The sequence below is a fragment of the Callionymus lyra genome, chromosome 4 (assembly GCF_982586985.1).
Source record: "Callionymus lyra chromosome 4, fCalLyr1.hap1.1, whole genome shotgun sequence".
Taxonomy (NCBI): Eukaryota; Metazoa; Chordata; class Actinopteri; order Syngnathiformes; family Callionymidae; genus Callionymus; species Callionymus lyra.
This window is the reverse complement of record NC_141821.1, coordinates 31,648,712-31,665,666: the sequence shown is the minus strand read 5'-3', so window position 1 is coordinate 31,665,666 and position 16,955 is coordinate 31,648,712. Positions and strand designations below refer to the sequence as shown.

Here is a 16,955-nt window from a genome sequence, read left to right as displayed (position 1 = left end):
CCAGATGGCAGTGCAGGTCTTTCCCTAAACTGATGTGCCGCACAAGCCGTGCTTTAGAAGTTAAAGCACTGGAGTGATTTATAAAAGTACAGTGAATCGAGCAAGTCATGATCACATTTTATTTATATTCTTCCACACATCACCATCATCAGCTGTAACTTAAACTACACCCAAGACTGGCAACAGGAGTTTGGATTCATACAACAATGGCTGAGGAAACATTACATTTTTCATTTGTCAGATTGAACTTTGAGATGCAAATGAATCCAGATTTAAGTAAATTATGGCTAAATTGAAGTTAGCTTCTTCCAAAGGAATCATGTGTTCACAAATGTATCACAGTTTATCAGAAATGACTTTTATTGTTAATAATTATATACGAGATAATGGTCCAGTACCTAGCATCAAAGTCATACAAGACATGAATAGTATCTGCTTTAATCATCTTGTGGTGAGCTCCTTCAAGAGCGATGCACCGGCACAAGATGTTACTAGTGAGTGGAAATGACAGTGTGCTCTGAACATGACGCCACACTTGTACACCAGGCTGTGAAAGTAACGACAATAGAAGGAGGAATAAAATGGCAACAAAAACAGATGAGTGACAGAAGTTGTATTTCAAAGTTATAATAACCACACAGCTCTAAGAATGAAAGTATGATCACGGAATGTCTGAGATAAAAGTCTAAGGTCATGGTTTCTCTTACTTTGATATGTAACGATAACGTTGGTCCAAGTACATGATATATGTTGTCGATACACCCAAGGTACACACACAGCCCAGTCCCCACAGTGAATATCAGCAGAGTTACACAGCTGAGGTCTACTGATGATTAAAACCATCTAAGAAAGCAACATCAATCACTGAAAATCCTCAAAACATCACTAGAACAGAAGCGAGCGTCACCTGGAGCTTGAGAGCCGGATACTGTGTCTAACTGTGTAAAAACGTCACAACAGTTGTGCAATATTAAAATGATACTACAACGACCACTTGAAGGCTTCATGTAGTTCAGTCGGTAAAAACATTATCTTTGTGTTTTGCACCATTTTGTATCTGAAACAAAGAGATGTTACACTTAAACTCTTGAGAGGAGACCAGCAGAAGTCGAGTCTTCGGGTTCATTTCCTTTTCAGCTCTTCAGCAACAATATGTAAACGACACACTGAGGGGGCGGAGCTTTAAGGGTCATGGGCGGGGCTTGGCTTGATGGACAGTTGGAGGGCGGGGCTCAGAGGCAGTTGTGTTAACTGGAAGAAGAAAAAGCAGGTGAGTGACGATAAAGGTGTGGGAGAAGTACTTGAACGACGGGGGAGACCGTCACCTCACTTGGTGGGGACGGTGGGCGAGCCGGAGCGGTGGAAGTGGATGTTCTGCCACTTGCTGTCGCGGCGGTGCCAGATCCGGGTCTCCTCAGACTGCATGGTGTGAGGCAGACCGCTGCTGTCCACGTACTGGGTCAGCCGGATGTAGGCGATGCAGGCGGCCTCGTCCCCGATCAGGTGCACGTGAGGGTTCAGCAGGATGGTGTGGATCGGCCGTCGACCTTTGGACAGAGCTGCACACCAAGATCACATGACTGCTCAGCTCCAACGCAGCACTAACATTTGTGTCTAAAATTTCAAATATGTTACCATCTTGTGTGCGTCCATTTTATTCTCTACAACCATAAACACGTTAAATTGTCACATTTAATTACAATATTTCACCAAGTTGATCGAAGGTTTGTCCTTTTATACCATATTTACTCGTTTTCCCAATAGTTCTCTTTAAAAGCAACATTTTAATTGAGAATTTTTAAATAAAATCAAAAAATGTATTATAGTATCAAACATTTTCAACTTATACGTATAATACCACAACAATATACTTTTAATTTTGTTCAGTTTCCCCACCATATCAATCCTTTCTCCTCCACCGACCCTCACATCGGACACAATAGCACCTTTTCTCTACACGACTGAACCTTTGAGCATGTTTTCACAGATACGAGACATCATAAAATGTAGTAATCTAGTCTAGACTGTGTTTGTAGGAAGTGGACAGATAAAAGGTACCATTGTCAAAGTAGAAGCGGTGGAAGTCCGTTCCCTCCACCAGGTTGCCCAAAGCTTCCGGCTCAAAGGAAGTCAGACCTGGATCACAGATCTTCCTGGAAGACAACATCCACTTCAGTGTCTGATCATGTGCTCAGGACGAGAGAACAGAAGGCGGCTCACGTGTAGGCCTCGAAGTCGCCATTGTTGATGGCCTCGATCAGCTGCTCGGTGACCTTGATGATCTCCTGCTTGCGAGCTGAAGACAGACACAGGAGAACATGAGGAGAGGCTCGGGAAAACACACCCGCCATACTGAACAGCAGCACGAATGAAGGTGGGCCAACGTGGAGCACGACTTCACCACGACACCAAGGTGTTCAGGGACAGTTGAAAATACACTTCCACGCAAGAAATGCGGTGAGTTTGGCGACATCAACGTTACCTTTCATGCTAAGGAGGTAAGCTAGGAGACAATGAATGCAGAGAGTGAGTGCTCTCGTCTCTGCTGTGCTGCAAATACACCCAACAAGATATAAAACATTCAGGGTTTCTTTACCTCCATCTGGGTCAGACTGGCTGTAGTTCTGTGCTAACTGCACGCTAACAAGGTTCTCCCAGCCTGCTACCCCATGCAGACACACCAACACAAGACTGAGAACCGAGAGTCGAATCATGATCCTCACTGGCTGCTACAACCTGGGAAAGACTCACCAAAGATTGGCTAATAAAAGTGAACTTTGGTACTGTGGTTGTACTTTACTCTTCAGCCAGTCGTCCGTTTGTGTCGTTACATAAAAGATAAAACTGAAGCCTAAATTCAATACCATCCGTTGACTGATCTAAATAAATCAGACTGACACACCCGAACTCACAATACTATCTAAGGAAAACAGAACTTCATCATCATTTATTGAACTGAGGAAGAAAATAAACAAAGTAACAAAGAACGTTATTGATCCTGCATCCATAGGCTATGTGAGAGCTTCAAATGTTGCAGTGCATCATGGGATTTGTGGCATGAAAAGACAAGTAATTTACATGGATGAGAACAAATTAAACTATGTTGGAAATGGTGAAAATCTAACATGAGTGCCTCAGAAACAGAACGAAGGGATTTTAGAAATGACTAAAGTGTTTATTTCACTCATTTCTTATCCCAGGGAATTAGTCTAGACACCTAATCAATCCATGGAACAGAGGAAATCATTCCAGTACGCCAAAGAAAATACTTTTTTAGCTTCTTAGGAAGCTCCTTCAAGAACCCCCGAACCATTGTAAAATCGACACCAAAACAGCAAAGAAAGAATCTAGGCAACTTCTACGAAAAATGAGTCTTAAAGCTACAAAAATTATTTTATTGACATTACTTGAGATAAAAAAAAATTCTGTGTGCGTTTCTGTCCAGATGAGTTTTTACATATTACAATCCAAACATCAACCACATGATATAGAGGTAGAGGTTATTTCTGACTTTACATCAATGGCCTAAATTGAAAGTTCTAGCAGCTCAATGATTCCTGCAAAAGGTTGTAAGACCTGAAAAGATTCCTACAGTGTGAAAGTGGTTAAGATAATATAAATAATACAGTTTACAACACTGCACTATGAACTCTGACTAAACGATACGCACAAACATAAAGATAAAACACATTTAAAAAATGTGTCCAATCATTAAAAGTTGGCCGTTCCAAATAATCAGATATCGATCCATCAATCAAACTCTTGCAGCTTACCCGCAGCCTTCTGTGGTTATTGGATGCTGATTTTGTTGTTGTTGTTTATTAGTCCAGTTACCAAAGTACATTAGTGTAATTGTGTACAAACCAGCCATCAATCTAATGACTTACATTGTACGTGGAGTGGACCCTGACCAGCCAGGGGTCCCTCAGTATTGGTCAGTGTGCAGAGGTGTTGTCGGTCACACTGACACGAGACAAAGAGGTTTGATAAAAAGACTAGGAAGGTAGAGGCCAACAACAGGAGCAGGTAAGCAATGACTATCAGGCCCAGAACATACCGGCAACACTCCTCAGCACTGGGACACTCTGGGGGAGAGAACCAGTCGAGGAGGGAAGACAAGGAAGAGGAGGAAGAGGAGGAGGAGGAGGAGGAAGAGGAGTGGGAAGAGTGCTGCTGGAAACTATAGTTTTCAGTATCTAAATGTTTTAAAGGATGGATCTTTTGAGTGGATGGAGCTACAGTTAGAGGAAGCATGGATGAAGACATGAATGGTGATCGATGAAAAGACGGATTGACCCAAGCATGTGTGGATAAAGGGCAGATGAACGGAGGAAGGAGACAAAGTGCAGCATGAATGAAATGGAGAAAAGGAAAATGATTTAAAGGAGGAGAACATGGAGGGATGACTGACATATGATCGTTTGACACCAAAAATAGATTTTGTCTCCGACTTAGACGTTAAAGGACGACCACCATGAGTGTGCGACACAACCCAATATTGCCTTTACAGGAGTATGGATCTTTTAGTTCACCCTTGAGTACGACACCCCCCCCCCTCTTTTCAGTTTAAAGTTTAAAGACTTGCAATGACAAAAAGTGCAGAAGTGATTTTTGCTGGAATGAAAAGAGAAGGCAAACCAGAAAGCGAAGGAGGGGAACATCCTTTAAAAGGTTATATTTAAAACACAATGGACTCTTGTTGGTTGTTCATACATTCCAAACACAGGGGCATCATGGGTAAGATCCTCTTTAGAAAGTGGAGCAGCTAAATGGGTTTACTGGAGCAGAGAAAAAAGATAACCCAACGGGCATAACCAACTGAAGCCATTAGAGTGTAGCTCTGTTTATGTGGTCATGTGATCACATACATGCACGCACATGTCTGCATGTGTGCGTGTGTGTGTGTCTAACAGTGCAACAAACACTTCTACTAATGGATTTATAACCATCCTCTTGTAATCATAGAATATCACTTGCTTATTTCAGGAGGTTGATGTCTGTACCTTAAAGTGTTTATAGAGGACAGTGTAGCTCATGGGAGCTTCAAGAGGCAGAGAGTGAAAAACACAGCAGGATATTTGTAGCTAAACGCAATCTAAAATAAAACAAAATGGTATTGGTATACGGAGCTGCTCTCACCTCTGACATCCTCGTCTTCGATGGTGGTGTTGGTGCTCTCACTAGACTCCTGACAAACGACAGATAATAGAAGGTTAACAGATGAGCAGGTGAACAACAACAGAGGCGACCACTCAGCTGTTGTTGAGAGAGAAGTCACTTCATAGAACACATCATGCGACTTGAGCTGCAGACGCTGACGCGGCACCACAGACACAACAACACATGGTCATCTCAACTCCCAGCACAAACCATGAACCAGGAAACCCTGAATCAACCATTTATGAACGAGTCAAATCCAAGGCGTGAACAGAGTGCGACACGAGACCGAAGAAAGAGATGACAGCACAACATGCCTTTTCCAGAGCCACGAGAGCTGAAGACAACACTCAGCAATAATCACTGGTCAAAGAAAACACAGCCGTGCAGACAAACATGAAGTACAGTCACAAGTCACTATTAATCATGTTTGATTTCTTTTTTTTCATGTTCCCGTGACACCCTCAAAACACACATTCGTAGGAAAATTTGAAAACCTTTATACGGTCAATTTCAAAGCCATTCAGTACGCAGTCATTAAGAGAGAGCAATATGAATAGTTTACACTCAGATAACCTTACACAATAAATACATTTAAAAACAATATGACACCAAAATACTAAACCTTGCAGTACTCAATGCTGGGGATGGGCAGTGTTAAGGTTTTGTTGGATCTAAAAGGCTTTTAAAACATGGTTTAAATGGTGCTTGAAGAATGTAAAACGGTAAAATATTATAAAGCTGATATTTACCAAATTTCCACAAAGAACACTTTGAACATGTTTCCATTGTAATTTTGTCAGTTTTACGTTCCGTCCTTGTTTATCGGGGGTAAATAGTGAGGGTGCTGTAAATGACTCACTCTGATGTCGTTTGAATTATCGTACATACATTTGTGTTGCTTTTCAGTCCGGTCTCATACCACAGCTCTGTATACGAGTAGTTGTGATTTCCTGTGTTGTATATTCAAAATGTAAGACAAAGCTGTGTCAGAAGAGGGAGATAAAGTATCCTAAGACGGAGGAAAAAACCCCATCCAACATTGTACAGACTACATCTACAACGAAGTGATTCAATAGTGACTTGTGAGTCTGACAGCTGCTGAAACAACATGCGGTACGAGTTAGAAGTCCAAGAAAACAAGCAGCAACACTGGCGCTCAGGTCCACAAGGCACACAGCATCAAACCAACGCTTCACACACGGCCAGTCTGGCTGATACCTTGTTTCCATCAGCAGGGTTGTGGATAACTGTGGTTTGAGGCTCCTGGGTCAGGAAGAACGGTTAGCGCAAAATGAAAGAGTGTTAGAAAGCGGGAGGTCGTCAAGTAGAAGTAAAATGACGGCGGTCAACAAAGAAACGAGTCAGGAATGAGAAGATGATCAACCACGGCACACGGGATGAGACAGAAATCGAAGAACCATCAAGAGTCTAAAATCTAAATGAAGAAACAAAACAAACAAACAATAAAAGGTTAGTAAAACCCAACAAAAAACATTGCCTGGAGTCATGTTTCTCTGCTTAGTTCTGTTGAAGAACAATGAGAAGCTAAAACTGATAAGTGTTACTAGAGAGATTACATTTATTAGACTTATTGTCTTCTAAAGACTCCACCAAGCTTTCAGAAGATATTCTACGGCGGTCAAATATGTTGTGGCTCATCTATTTCACAAGCTTCTTGGACATCAGTGATGAAGTAAGTTTATACTACGAGATAAGTCAAGATATGGACGTTCAATCCGGGACGCTCCTCAACATGGTAGCAAAGGATGAAGCTAGTGTTGGTCCCAGTGTGGATGTGTGGATGACATGGTGGACACTGGCGGCTCAAGTAAAATGGCGCTTAACAGCATGATAACAAATCAGAGCCTCGATCATATGGTTTGCAGACAGGCAGACATGTTCTTGCCTGGAGAGAAATTAGCCAAAAGTTGTGCGTTCCTGGTGAGTTGTGACACTGACTAGTTAAAAGTCATCCTGTAATTCGCTTATATCACGCTAACACGAACTAGCGAGTGAGTGCAGTGAATGATCCAAACTACACATTAATGCACCTGCATTTGCTCTGCGTGTCATGACGTGGAAAATCTGTGTTCGGCGTAAAAGTACAGTGAGGTTCTAAATGCTACAGTGGCCGGGCAATGGTCAAAGGTCACCATTGCAAGAATCAACAACAAAGGAAACGTCAGCAGTATGGTTGTAAAGCAGCGGACGAACGTAGGCCGATGACTCTCTGCTCTAAACTTGTGACGGTTAGAGAAGGTGAAGGACGGACAGTGAGGGCCATGCACAGAGACGGGGGTGCAGACAGACGGGCGGTGTACCAGAGCAGGAGTGGACTCTTTTGGGCTGGTGACCACATTGGTCTTGTTGTTGATCTAGAAGGACAAAGTGAACGAAAAAAAAAAACAGATGGACAAAACGGGACAGGAGTGACAGCTTAGTGTCCAGAGAAGAGCTGCTGCGGAAAGAAAACGGTGTTGCTCAAGAGCAGAGAATGTGAAGGAAGTCAATGGCAGAACATCTGAGAAAGCAGGAAGTGAATCATGCAGGTGAGTCACTTTTAGTCTTTCATCTACAACAGAGGACTAGTGGAAGAGTTGTAACACACAAGTGATCCGAGCACCACTTCTAAAGTCAAACGGCTCAAAAAAAATCTCTACCACAGATTCTCAGAACCAGGAAACACTGTGTGACTTACAAACCGTCAAGAAGGAACAAAATCATTACTGAACTTGTCTGTATGAGTCATGCAGTGTCTCCCCTGGTCGGGCAACTTTTCACCACATCCTGCACTACTCGCTACATTTAGCAGGAGGTGCTCACAGTTGGCAGCTAGCTCACCCTTAAATTTTCAGACCCATCTGCTCTCCTTTTCTGTCACAGCACAAGAGAGAAGAGGAGGAATACTGAGCATGAGACTGAACCGGAGCAGCTACTAATCCAATCCAGTTTACTGGCGTGAAAGTAGGACATTTAGCAAACGACACCTTCTCTATCCAGTTATGAAACATTCATGTCATCAAAACTTTAGTTTAGACCTGGTTAAATGGGTCTGAGGGTTGGAAGCACTGATCATATGTCAAATGTTTCTCACATTTAAAAATACTAAACATATTTCTGGTTAATACTTAATAAGTTAAACAACTGTTTTTTGGTCTTAATTGTCCCCTTTTCTCCTTCTTACTTTATTTATTTTGTGAGTATTTCTTTCCCTTGAAAATAAATAGGAGTTCACGGCTCGGAATAAGGTAGAGAAACAAGACAAGGTGGTGCATATTAAGGGGATTCATTATTCTATTGACAAATAACGATTATAATTTTAACTTGTGTCAATGTCTTGACCCTTATTGATATCCTTACTTGAAGCATTTATTTTTTTCAATGGAATATAAAAGCTAATTTCTTTCCCTCTACTTCCTTTCGGCTTGAAAAAAAGGGACGTTCATCATGCCTAAAATAGAGTCTATTGATAAAAACTTTGTTAAGAAGTATTTAATTGCTGAAGGTCTTCAGATGAAAAGAGTGAATTGAACTTTGCTGATGTAGAACGAGCAACTAAACAACTGAAGGACAAGTTGAAAACTTCACAAATCATAAATACGGTCCGGTGTGAATCATAGCAGAGGAGATGAGTTCATTGATCCATCCTTCAATATGGTTTAAAACCTAAACCCAAAGCTTTCTCAGCAACAGAAAAAGCCCTGAACGACTGGCCTTTTCGGAGAACAAAGAGCAGTGAGGGGAGGATGAACTTACTTTGACACCGTCAGGCTTTTTGTTCAGAAGACTCTTGGCTGCTGTGGAGGAAGAAAACAACTACATGTAATACAAGAAGAGGCTGAGGTGACAAATGGAGCAGGCAGAAGTGTGCAGGCACGCACACTATTTCAAATCAGGCTGATTAGTAGCCCTTTAAAAGCAGAATTTATTAGGGTTGGAAACAGAGGAAAATGCAAATCAGGTAAATGATAAAGCAAGTCTTGGTCACGCATTAGCAGAGAAAATGCAATTAGATTTTTCTGATGAGGCCTCAGGACGATATTAGAGATTCGTCTGGATTAGTTTCTCTTTAATTCAGAGGGGGAAGTTGTGCATGTGGAAAGGGGAGAATGGGAATCATGCTTTATTTGTGGAAGTGAGGGTAAGTGGTTTTCAAATGGGAGGTGAGGAATAGAGGCTTTGCAGCATATTTGCAAACATGTTGGAGTAGAAGTGCAAACCCAAAACATTTTGAGTGAGGAATCCATTTTTTTTTTTTACTTAGTTTGTGCTGAGCACCAGAGTGTTTTAAAAAAGTAGAACAAATGAGAACAAAAGGAATTTAAAAACAAGTTAGACCAGTTAAGGTGGATAGAGTAACGTAGTTTAGTTCACCAACAACATCTGCAAATCTTAAAGTGTTCACTGAAAGCTCTATTCGTCACCTCAGTGGACAGGACATGCCTGAGTGACAGTGTAGTCGGACATGGTCGACTACAGAAGTGGTCTTACCTTTTACACCAGTCCCCACACCACAGAAAAGAGAGAGACACAAGGGCACTCAAGTATCCGCTCATGTTGTTCACATTAATAACAGACACACAAAGATTCAAGGAAATCTCAGGAAGAACCACAAAGGAAGATATGTAATATAAAGCCATCAATCACAACAAAATGAAACAATATAATAATATAAATATATTTTAACCAACAGCCACAATCAATGAGTGCTGTATTTTCTGACCTTTTGAAAGCACAAGTGTAAAGAAACGTGTCTGCTTGCTCCGCGTCAATGGAACTCAGTATGGACCGGACATTTTAAAGGCCAGCAGCACTTAACAGTCCACCACTGTGGGGTTCTAAAATGTTCTTTGTCGAAATACCAAGATTGTCAAAGGTCTTCCAGCAGTGGTCAGGGATCGGCAAGAAAACGCCAAAGGCAGCATTTCTGTCTTTAACAACTTTGAAGAACACATTTACTACTGACTAGTCAAACTTTTATTAATTCATATAAATTATGTTGATGACAAGTTTTCTGAATTTATAGAAACTCAATTTAAAAACATCACATCACCTTTTCAAACAAATATCAGCATCAAACTTACCTGAGAAGTTGCGAGTGGCAAGCATGGTGGTCAAGATGGCCCCCTGAAGTAGAAGTTTAAAAAAATGAGTTTTCTAATTGGATATGAAAGTATATGTTCTTTGAGAGGAATGACGTCGATCCTCACCTTGAGTTTCCGTCTGGCATTGAACTTCTTCAGACACTCCACAGTTTCCTGTCTGTGCATCATTGAAGCCACGGTGGAGCGTTGCTGCAGACAGAAAAACACCGTTGTGATAAATAAAATGAAATCTCTGGCAGAACATTCGTGACAGAATCGTACGCAGATCCATGGATGTTTGAGAGCATCAGTGGCGGTGACTCTCTTCGCAGGGTTGATGGTCAACATCTTGTTGATCAGGTCTTTGGCCTCAGGCGTCACCGTGTCCCACTCTGGAGACGGAAACTGTAGAGAAGAAAATGTATTTTCAAAATGAAATATATATATACAGTTTAGAAAGACCCAGCGGTGATGGACAGGGAAACCAATTACAGAGACACACCTTGTCTTTTCTAACAGCCTTCAGTAGTGAACTGTCCAGTATAATAGCAGTTTTGCTGCATCACTTTTGCTCTTGGAATACAGGAAACAAAAAGAAATCTCACATCATACGCTCCAGCTTTAATCTGCTGGTAGAGTCGGTGCTGGTCCTCGTCCCAGAAAGGAGGATAACCCACCAGCAGGATGTACAAGATCACACCTGCAATAACAGAATTGTTACATGTTTATTCAACTACGACTTGAACAAAGCACTGCCTGGAAGACAAACATGGCCATTTGATGTCATCTTTGCTACCGAAGAGCTCAGAACAGAACTATTAACTGATGATTTGAAATGTTTAAGATGGTTACTTTGTATCTGGATTTTATGAGTCATTCTTCAACTCTAATATAATTAGTTATTTGTTTTATTTATTTTGTCTTCTTTTCAATTTCTCTGTAGTATTTTCTTTTGTCAAAACCAAGCATCCAAATTATTTTGAAAGTATTGGTCTAATATTTAAATTTTATTTCAAAGTTTATTTTAAGATTTGCATTAAAATCTTCAAATATCAAACGTATAAAATGAAACGATGTACATTTTAAGTCCATTTATATACATTTTATTTGATAATGTCATGGCAAACCTACTTCAGCCTTCCATTTATCTTTTAGTAAATATTTATGTTTTAACACCATATTTAGCTCTTCACTCATTCTTCATGAAGATTAGAAAAAGTAATAAAAATAATATAATGATTGATCATTAAATATAGAATAATATACAGTATATAACAAATACATTTCAGACAGAAGGGTTGCTGAAGATGAAAGGTAATGCACATGTCTGGTTAGAGGAAAATTGAGAGCAGTTTGGTGGAAACAATGGCTTCTTTCATCAGGAATGTGTGACTACAGTTGTAATAAGGAATATTTGAAAAGGAGTATGAGTGCTGAAGAAAAAGAACCCATCAACAATAACTTGATGGAGTCAAGTGAGTTTATAATAGTTGAGTGGGAAGAAATTGTAGACAAATGTTTGTTATTGAACGACATTAATCATTTGATCAAATCAAATTATTACCATAATTTTTATAGAGATCTGGTTTGTTGTCATAAATGAGGAGACACAAAGTGCATAAAAGCGTCACCATTGTAATTTATAGTCACTTATTTACCTGCAAGCAATACGTTTTGGAAACATTAGCGAGACATGAAAACAGAAGGATAAGAAAATCCAATAATGGACTAAAACCGCATCTCGTTGTTTTTTCTTAATCGCTTGTCTCTGGAGTACATTAAATAACTTTACTGTTGTCCATGCATAACACGATCTTTTTTATGTTAGCCTGCTGCACCGGTGTGAAGGCTGACAAACAAGACTTTTTTGGCTGTAAACGCTGAATGAAATGCTCTTACCACATGCCCACATGTCCACAGGCTTTCCATAAGGATCTTTTCTCAGCACTTCAGGGGACAAGTACCCTGGTGTTCCAGCAAAACCTACACATACACGAACATAAAGACATTTACAATTAATCAGAGAAGCTTCCAGTCGACGTCAAAAATAACAGTAAAAGTGGTCAAATTAATTTTGATGGACAGTCCTGAGGGTTTTTGTTGGATATTTAGAACCAAGGATCTATTAAAGCAGTTTTTATTTTATTTGAACAATTTGCTCAATAAAGGTAAATCTTCATTCCACAAAAGTGTTAATATTATTTTGTACTGGCATTTTTGTGTTCAATTTAGACATGTGCATGAGAAATTATGTTTCTCACAAGAAACATCTTTAGACATTTTCATTTGTTCAGGCTTTTCCTTGATTTCTGAGACTCCTGTGTTTGTCTCGGTGTTATCTTGATCTTTTAAGTATATATTTTATTGAGTATTGTTTTGATTTTTAAGCACTTTGTGACCCTGGTCTGTAAAAGCGCTATACAAATATAAATTACTTACTTACGGTTTATGTATTTTTTTAACACTTGTCTTTCTGTCATAACAAAGAAAAGTAAGAAAATATCCTTTATTACAAAATTCTCACTTTGTTTCTAGTATATTTCTACACAAGCAGTCCTCCATTTTTGCAGGTTAGAAGGAAAACAAAGTTTACAATTTAACCGTATTGTCTTACGTTCTCATAACACTTTATATTAAATAAACAACAACTTTTTAATTCCATATGTGGTCATTTATGCTTCTTATTCAAAGCATGGCCAGTGCCACTCATTGTAGGTCAGAGTAATTCATATTTTAACACTGGTATCTGATCCGTATCGGTTGATACTTAAAAAACCCAGGTATCTTATCAGGACCATGCAAGTTGTATCGACGCATCCCTAAAATGTATCGAATAAATAGGAATTATCTCTGTTTTTGTTCTTTTTCATCAAACACTCCCATCAAATGCCTTTCTCGAACACCAGATTTACTCTTATTGGAAGTCTCTGTACAATTGTTGACATCCATAACCTCTGGTCTTTAGTCAGCATGTCAACTTGAATATTAATCTACTTCGATTGTGGGACACATCAAATTAATTGGCAGGTCGGATTTATCCGGTTTGTCACATGCGACTCAAACAATTTAACACGATTTAACTTGGACATACAAGTCTGTGGACACAAGCTGATGTATCCTCATTAATGTTGACTTTATAGCAGTCTGAGTCATCCGAGTTGGAGTTTTCAGTCAGAAAAGAATGAATAGTTTCCAGATGGAGGCCGACGCTTGAGTCACAAACCAATTATTTTCCATTTTCAGCAGGGAATAGAAGATCTGGGTCTGAGATTCACACAATTGAAACTGGGTACATGAGCTGGAAGCTGTGGAACACCTCGTATTGTTAGCTGAATGTAATGAAACGAGCAGGAGGATCTAATGGCACCATTATAGAAATGAAAGTAAGGCTGTCATTAATCTTGAACAACAGAAAATGACCCTGATTTTACTATAATATGAATCCATTTCGATCCAAGCTTTTGCAAATTATTATAAACGTTAACTGTTGAATGTGAGACTAAATAATTGCAGACCATTTTTTATTTTATTTGTTGAAAGTCAATGCCAAAGTCAAAAATTAAGGAAGAGGAAAGAAATTCTCAAAGGGCAGCTCAGAGACTTCCTGAGGGGAAGTGCTGCCAGGATTGGACACAAGAAACGACTGGAATAAGGGGATGATGGTCTCCATTTGAAAGGGATATTTCTTAAAAAGTCTCACCGAACCAGGCTTGTTGGTCTCCCTGGACTTCAATAGCCAAACCAAAATCAGCAAGTTTCACCGCCGCTCCCTTCAATTTGCTGGCCAGGAGCAAATTCTCTGGCTGCAGGAAAAAAGAACAGACGAGTGAAAACATGCAAGACATTACTGTGGGTCAGAGGTCAAGCACAGCAGCTGCCCAGCTCGTCCTGGACTGCTGTGACATCTGAATCATCAGCAGAACAATTTCACTCAACACCCAGGACCCACAGAAGGGGTCAGCTCCATTATAAACAGTGATGGCTGGGGGACATGGCGACTCACATGGGCGGGTGGTTGTGTGCGTCTTTAGAATCTCTACAAACTAATGAGGCTACAACACAAAATCAACACAGATTTATTTAATAATCGACATCTTTCCCACTATTAATATGATGCTAGGTTTGAACTTCCTTATTTTTGCATGTTCCACGTAAAAAGATCATGTGACTCAATAAATGGTAATCATTGTACATCAAAATTAAATGATGGTCTTACAATAATATCTAAGCTACATTTACCTTGAGGTATTATGAGCCTGGGATGACTTGATCCCACATGTATTACATAAGAGAGACTCCCATGATGCTCAAGCTCATGAGCCTTTTCTCTTTGTTATGATTGCATTTGTTTTGTTTTGTGTTTCTGCAGCCATCCGCAGCTACTACCTGGCAACAGCCAATGAGAGAGCAGCGAGCAGCCGAAACGGTCGGCTGCAGATGCAAAGATGCACACAGGACTTGAACCCACCACGCGTTCAACATTCATTTGACTAGTAAATACAAATACGAGCAGACCTTAAAGTGACAGGGAATTTTATAAAACGTCAACTTGTTTGTTTCTGCACGTAGAATATAGGATTTGAGTCACACATCAGGCAAAGTCGTAGAATTAGTTTTGTTTTCAATGTGAGTCACATGTGGTAAATTCATTCAGTTCAAGTACACTTGATTTTGCTTTGTATATAATATTTTCCCTTCCGTTTGAGGCTCTTTCCCTTCGTCCCTCATTTCTCTAGGCTTGACAGCTCCTCACAACAGCTACAGAATATAACTTGAGTCCTGAGGAGAATTTAATTACCCAGCCCTGCTGTAACACGCGACAACGCAAATGTACGTGCAAGTGATTTTCTAATCCGCACCAGAGAAAGAAAAGCTGTCACTTTTAATATGAAATAAAACTTGTAGACCTCAAGAGTGTATGTCTGCACAACACAGCCTTCAGTTGTGTTTGCTGAGTTATTACTAGCGTGTCACTCTTCTTTATTTTCAGCTCCATTAACACTTTTCTAAGGCTCCTCTGGGGTCTGCAGCCAGACTGCTGCTGCTTCATGGCAGAGAGTAGTGGTGGTTGTGTTTGAGAGAAAATGAGTCTAGAGGAAGAAAAACCAGCATCCCTGGGGGAGAATGTCAGAGCAGCAGCAGTAAATGATCTCATGGAGTCACGTCTCAACGCACCTTGAGGTCACGGTGGACCACGCCCATCTGGTGGCAGTGAAGAACAGCCTCAAGAATCTGCTGTATGCAGTGACTGCAACGATACAGACCACAATTAAGTTAGTGACATTTTTACCCAAAATACAAACAGAAAAAAAAACACATTTGCTTAACGGTTATTCATCCAATTCCCAAAAGAGGGCACTGTTTACATTTGCATGTTACTAAATCTTTTCGCAAAACAGCCTATCCTACCACTGTGTATAAGGAATGTGATTAAGAAGAATATGTAGTGGAGGGAAATAAACAGATGTCAAAAATAAATTATTACTTTGTTATTAAAGACAAGAATTTTGACTAACTGGTACCAAAACAGCAGAATAAATAAAGATAATGATCCTTTAAATAATACTTTTTGAAAGAACCAAGTTGTTATTGACTCAGATCTAAAAAGCATTTCAAATTAAGTTCTGTTATTCTATATATCCAGTATCCATTTAAATAAGGTTCATTTAACAAAATGCATTTAAAAAAATAACTCAAATCTGACCCAGAAAAAAAAAGCAGCACCCAGAGATTTTTCAATTCTAATTTTTTTTTCCTTGATGTGGCAATATACATGTTTGCCTAGTTCTTTTGGTTAAATTGTACCGGTTTGTGTGTAGGAGGAAATAAATATATTAATGAAATGATACACAAGCAGTATTTTATTATGTATTGCTGAGACAATTAAAGAAACATCTTAAGACTTTCTTATCCGTGCAGGCTTTCCCCTGATTTTCTGGGACTCCTGTGTTGTTCTGAGTTTTCTTGATCTTTTTAGTATATATTTTTTGAGCATTTTTCTTTATTTTTAAAGCACTTTGTGACCCTGGTCTAGAACATGGATAGGTTTCACCAGCGCACAGTGAGAAGCATTAAATTCTAATGATTTTTTTTCTCATTTCAAATATTTATTAATTTGACCACAAATACTTTCACAGAGGTGCCTTTTAACACATAACAAAGGCTACACACGCCTTGAATTGCTTTCTAACAGAAAAAAACTAAAACATTTTATATGTTTACCCCGTCATACAGGATCTGCCCTTTTCACATATTTTAAAATCAATCTAAAAAAGAACATTAGGATTTAAGACCCTACTGCATTGTCACGAACAAGTTTGGACTAAAAGCCAAAATGGTGTGACTCAGTCAATGAGCTGATCTGCTGATGATATATTAACCCGTGTGCAAAATATTATTAGAGTTACCTCATTATCAAGTGGTCATACTGTTTATGTTTTATAATATTTTATTTAGTTGTATTATGTGCAACTCAATGAACAAAATATGAATAGATTCATTTTTCATCTTTAAGCTGCAACAACAACACAATCTTTGTTATACAAATATGAACATTTTGAAATGACAAAAATCACCAATTTATGTATGAACAACACTGAGGAGTGTCAAACTGACCTGGCATCTGCCTCACTGTAGTACTCTCTGGCAACAATGTCCTCGAACAACTCACCGCCAGTCACTCTGAAACATTAAGAAATTGAAAAACACTGT

The 16,955-nt window shown here is 39.5% G+C and overlaps 1 protein-coding gene across 16 annotated transcripts in view; it reads right to left on the bottom strand.

Moving 5' to 3' along the window:
• Positions 1-105: 105 nt before the first annotated feature.
• The window catches only part of camk2d1 (calcium/calmodulin-dependent protein kinase (CaM kinase) II delta 1), a 38,921-nt gene continuing 22,071 nt past the window's right edge, over positions 106-16,955 (bottom strand). Inside the window, exons 5-21 of one of the 16 annotated variants that reach the window (XM_087789760.1) lie at positions 16,860-16,925; positions 15,420-15,492; positions 13,945-14,047; positions 12,144-12,227; positions 10,850-10,944; positions 10,527-10,649; positions 10,371-10,454; positions 10,245-10,287; positions 8,917-8,957; positions 7,482-7,535; positions 6,379-6,423; positions 5,140-5,188; positions 2,483-2,503; positions 2,221-2,296; positions 2,059-2,153; positions 1,331-1,559; positions 106-1,251 (exon numbers count right to left, since the gene is read on the bottom strand). In XM_087789760.1, the coding sequence (XP_087645886.1) occupies positions 1,248-1,251; positions 1,331-1,559; positions 2,059-2,153; positions 2,221-2,296; positions 2,483-2,503; positions 5,140-5,188; positions 6,379-6,423; positions 7,482-7,535; positions 8,917-8,957; positions 10,245-10,287; positions 10,371-10,454; positions 10,527-10,649; positions 10,850-10,944; positions 12,144-12,227; positions 13,945-14,047; positions 15,420-15,492; positions 16,860-16,925 (1,285 nt within the window). In that variant the 3' untranslated portion in view covers positions 106-1,247. Of the gene's footprint in view, positions 1,252-1,325; positions 1,560-2,058; positions 2,154-2,220; positions 2,297-2,482; positions 2,504-5,139; positions 5,189-6,378; positions 6,424-7,481; positions 7,536-8,916; positions 8,958-10,244; positions 10,288-10,370; positions 10,455-10,526; positions 10,650-10,849; positions 10,945-12,143; positions 12,228-13,944; positions 14,048-15,419; positions 15,493-16,859; positions 16,926-16,955 lie in introns of all 16 variants that reach the window. The other 15 variants (XM_087789759.1, XM_087789761.1, XM_087789762.1 and 12 more) reach the window with 15 other exon arrangements.